The sequence below is a fragment of the Populus euphratica genome, unplaced genomic scaffold (assembly GCF_000495115.2).
Source record: "Populus euphratica unplaced genomic scaffold, PopEup_1.0 scaffold564.1, whole genome shotgun sequence".
In the NCBI taxonomy this organism is placed as follows: Eukaryota; Viridiplantae; Streptophyta; class Magnoliopsida; order Malpighiales; family Salicaceae; genus Populus; species Populus euphratica.
In genome coordinates this window covers 140,798-145,887 of record NW_011500443.1, presented here as the reverse complement: position 1 = coordinate 145,887, position 5,090 = coordinate 140,798, and the positions used below count along the sequence as shown (strand labels likewise).

At 33.6% G+C, this 5,090-nt stretch overlaps 1 protein-coding gene across 1 annotated transcript; it reads right to left on the bottom strand.

The window, feature by feature from the left end:
- Positions 1 to 2,950: 2,950 nt before the first annotated feature.
- LOC105114732 (clathrin coat assembly protein AP180-like) lies at positions 2,951 to 4,828 on the bottom strand. The gene has a single exon (XM_011011383.1). It carries the CDS (start codon positions 4,826 to 4,828, stop codon positions 2,951 to 2,953), a length of 1,878 nt encoding a protein of 625 aa, XP_011009685.1.
- Positions 4,829 to 5,090: the final 262 nt, after the last annotated feature.

The following is a 5,090-nucleotide window of genomic DNA, read 5'->3' as shown; positions in this document are numbered from 1 at the left end:
TAACTTATGTTAACAATAAATCAAGTTTCTTTCACAGGACATGTGTAAGTTATACCACATGGTTAGCTATAAAAGTGCCAAATATTTGTTATACTAAGTGTTATACAACACAAATCTAGATTAACTATTTAACAAGCAAGATATTAAGAATTAGTAAGATAAAAAGATAAGACATCTTAATAACAAACTATCTTGGTATATAAACATTGAAGTCCATGTTGAATTTATATTATACATATTCTAACATCATTAGTGAAACCTTTTTCACCTTGACATAATAAACTTAGCTAAATATTTGGACTACTAGAACTCGAGATATGGGTTGAACACTAAATAGTATTTAGGCTGTAGAATAGATTCCGACTTCTCTATTGTTACTAAAATTTGAACTTGAAAACGACCTTTTTAAATCTTGCATTCCTCATGAAAATTTTAGATCCATGTCTTAACTTTTCATCCATATAGAGTAGACCCAAATCCAAGTTCTACAACTCCAAATATGACCCAATGATTGAACAATGTTTCAGTTTGGACTGAACTAGTATCTCTTTTCTAAGTTTAGCTCTTTCTTTGTCTTCTTAATTTTAGTAGTTAAACTCATCAATCAATCATTTTATTTATATGATAGACCTACATTTAAGATGAATATTTACCATAAATTAAAGGTATCTTATATTATTAGACATGTTATTATAAAACTTACTCTAATTAAGGAGTTATTGATACTTTAAGTGCAAAATGATAATATAAAACCTTGATAAAAATATACTTTCAAATTTTAATCATTCCTCTCCTCCAACCAAGCTTGTTAATTTTTGCCTAAAAGTGTTTCTCTCTTCATGAACTTACTTGCAAACTTTAATCTCATAATTTGATAAGATTTCTCAAATGATTTTTTAACAAAGGTAAGAGAGAAACCTCTTTCTCTAGTTTTAGTTGTTCTTCAGCATAAATAGTAGCAACAAGTATAGTTGTATTAGGTTTTGTAAGTCAATTACTATTATACCCTAACTTATCCTCTATAAATTTTGGTTTGTTGCATTAACTCAATACTATATCTTTATTTTCAAGATCTTTATGAACTTTGATTGGCCTCAAATTTTAACTCAAGGTAAAACATTATGTCTTATGACCCCATGTAAACTTTCAGTCTGATCCAACGGTCGGATCGAGAGATACGTTCAATATTGTAAAACTGGATAGTTGAAAATTTCACATCAAAAATCTGAATTTCACATACGAGATAATTTACTTAAATCATATTGGGTCTTAGAATAAGTATTTGGAGGTTCCTATTCATAAGTTATTTTCTTAGTTTCTTAACACTTTTAGTCCCAATAGTGTGATTCCGAGAGCATTATACTAAAATTCAACATTTATTATGCAAAGGGTCATACATTGACTTATTTGACAATTCCTTCTATTTTACTCGTAATATCACCTAATTTATAAAATTTTCCCCTTCAAATTATTATTTTTACCTAGTCATGGAGTTTTCACGATTTATCGTTAACTTTAACTAATATTTCATGTGCTATTTTATTACTTTAGCTTCTTTAAATTTTAAATTAATCTCTCAAAAATATTTGTCTCAATTCATAAGATTTTTTTCTCTAATTTATAATTTTTTAATTAATAGTTATCCTTTTTAACTTAGATTTATCTATTTTTAACTTAAACTTTCAGTCTGATCCAACGGTCGGATGGAGAGATACATTCAATATTGTAAAATTGGATAGTTGAAAACTTCACATCAAAAATCCGAATTTTGCATACCATATAATTTACTTAAATCATATTGGATCTTAGAATAAGTATTGGAGGTTCCTATTCATAAGTTATTTTCTTAGTTTCTTAACACTTTTAGTCCCAATAGTGTGATTGTGAGAGCATTATACTAAAATTCAATATTTATTGTGCAAAGGGTCATGCATTGACTTATTTGACAGTTCCTTCTATTTTACTTATGATAGCACCTAATTTATAAAATTTTCTCCTTCAAATTATTATTTTTACCTCGTCATGGAGTTTTCATGATTTATCGTTAACTTTAACTAATATTTCATGTGCTATTTTATTACTTTAGCTTCTCTAAATTTTAAATTAATCTCTCGAAAATGTTTGTCTCAATTCATAAGATTTTTTCCCCTAATTTATAATTTTTTCAATTAATAGTTACCCTTTTTAACTCAGATTTATCTATTTTTAACTGAGAGTTTACAACAAATATTGATCCCTTTTACGAGTACTTTTCAAATACTTAACTTAACTTGAAAACAAGTTTTTTTAAAAATGAAGGAGACTGATATAGAACAATTATCTCAAGAGTTAATAGACTAAATTGACAAGGTCAAGCCATAAAAATATCCTCACAGAAATACAAAAGACATATGATATAAAGTCTGAAGTTACTATTTTTCTATTTTAATTAATTTTTTAGTTAATTTTAGATTTTAATTATTTGTTACCTGCTTAGTTTAAGAATTTTAATTTAATTTGTATTTTATTATTTATAAATTCTAAAGCTAGATGGATTTTATTAGTTGTGAAAATTTTAATTAGAAATTATTTTCTATAAAGGATTAAAACTATTATAAATAGAAGGTGTCTATTTTATTTTTAGAAGATCCAAGCTATTATTTAAATTTAATAAAAATACCATATAAATAGATTTCTTTATAATCAAGTTTGTAACCTTATAACTTAAGAATTCTAATTTTATCTTTGCTATACATTGTATAAATTAAAAAAAAGTACAAAAATGATTATTTTCCTATTGAATCCAGTTTTAAATTATTGACACCATGCCGTGACTCTAGTTGTTGTGCTTGGTTTTTGCCAAAAAAAGAGAAAAAAAGAAAAGGAAAAGGAAAGGCTGATCGACTTTGTTAACTATACAAAATCACAAAAATATTAAAGTTTGCGGCATTCCATGCTTCCGTTTCGCATATCAAGACATATTCTTTGCTATGATCTTGTCCTGGTTCTGCAGCCAGAGTTGTTGCTGTTGCAACAGATTTTGTTGATCCATGGATACATTAGATACATGTCCAGCAGCCATTGTAGTAAGGCATGGTGCAAACGGATCGTCTTGATTGTGCAATCCCGCCGCTGTATCAGGATTTTGGTCGCTGAAGGTTGGGGTAGCCTGAAATGTAGGGGCGACTGAAAACATCTCATTGACTGGACATATTGATTGGCTGTCTGTGGTGGCAACAGTTGCTGGTATTTCAGTTATATCTTGTAAAAATGGATTGTATTGGTGATCTGGCAGTGAAGCTTGATCAATGATATTGTCAACGATCGGGGGCTCAAATCTACTGTCTACATGAGCTGAACCATGATCAAAGAAATTGCTCATGGCGTTGGGCTCAAATCCGATGGTTGGATCCGGTGATGCTTGCATTGACTGGTTTGCTGTCTCTGCTAGGACAGCCTCCCAACAGTCGCTTAGACCGGTGTTGGAGTCCAATGCTGAGGTTCGCTGACCTGGTTCTGGTTCTTGTTTTTGTTCTTGTTCTTTCTCTTGCTCTTGGTCTTCTGGTGGCCAGCCATCCAAAGATACGAGATCAAAAACACTATTTGTCGCACTTATTGCTCCTTGATCAATGGCTGATGAATGAATCGAGCTAGAATCAGCAGTGCTAAGGATATCTTCAGTCTGAGATTGTATCTCAAACTGCTCCAAATAATGATCCGTGGACATCGATGGGCTCGTTCCCATATCCGTTGCACTCATGAGATCCTCCAGTGAGGTGCATTGTGAGCCAAATTCAGATCCTTTCTCTGAAGATTCCTCCCACCTGCCATACCTATCAGTGCTTGAAGAAGAATCGTTGTTTGGTGGTGATGGAAGAAGCACATGTGCTGGCGATTTAACATTTGTAGGGAAGGAAGACTGATCTCTTAAGAATTCTTGTAATGTTTCTATAAGCTCCTGTGATATCGTCTGCACACTTGGGTACTCAGAAGTTCGTCCAACCCCAAGGCCTTTACACAAATCATAAAAGGAGCATAGCTCTTCAAATTGTTTTGAGGCCTTGACACAAGTTTGGAAGGCATTGACACAATACTGTGGTTGTAACTGAAAGAAACTATCTAGAAGAAACGCAAGTCCATCGGAAATGTCACGATAGAGATCAAAACTCTCTTGCACGATTGCATAAAAAGAAATCTGCACCAATCTGTTTGTCTTAGCTGCACCCGTTGGTCTAGCTGCAACTGCTCTATCAAGCAATTTTTGCCAGCAGGAGAGCTTTTCCAGCAACATTGCCGGCTTCATTTCAGAAACTGAATCGTTGCCGCGTCCGCTTCTTGGATGGCTATTTTCCCGCTCTCGGTTTGTAAATCTTCTTTGAAGTTTACCGGTGAGAAAGCAATCCAACCGCTCGTCAAGATATATAGCAAATGTTCGAACAAAGGCAGTGTAGTCCCAGGGTTTCGATTTGGAGTCGTCTCGAAAGCTTGAAATATTGAGAATCTTGGCTCCACGCTTCATTGCAACAAGGACCTCTTTGGGGAAGTAAGGATCACCATCTTGGAAAATTCGGAGAACAAGCATAAGAGACTTAAGAGCAACGATCCAATTTCGTGTCTTGCCAATCCTCTTGGCAAGAGCTTGGGCACAGACTGCTGCATAGACTTTATTGGAGGAGATCAGGCTGCGCACCTCGTTAACGTAACGTTCATCAACTGGGACTTCATCATGTCTGGTGGCCTTAAGAATTAAGACTTCGAGGTTTGATGCATTGGAGCTAGAAACCTTGGCAAGGCTAATGCTGGTTTTGTCTTTCACAGCACCGATAGCCTTCCTTAATTTGCTAGGCATGATGTTAAGCGACAATCCTTTTCCACTACAAACCTTAATTGTTTCACTTTCTATTTTCCACGAATAAAATTCTCTCTTCTTTGTGACTTTCTTGAATGATACTTGGGATTCTTCAGCTCGGAACGAAAATTCTTGTTTCAAGGATGCAAGCAAAAGTTTGATGGTGGAGGCAACGGCAAATGCCTTGAGACTCTCATTTACCTGTAGGCTTCGCTAATTCTCGTAATTTTCGTTGACTGAGCGCTAAAACCGTTTGCTATTC

Excerpts from the sequence above, each read along its gene's own strand:
- LOC105114732 (XM_011011383.1), bottom strand. The coding sequence starts at position 4,828 with ATGCCTAGCAAATTAAGGAAGGCTATCGGTGCTGTGAAAGACAAAACC.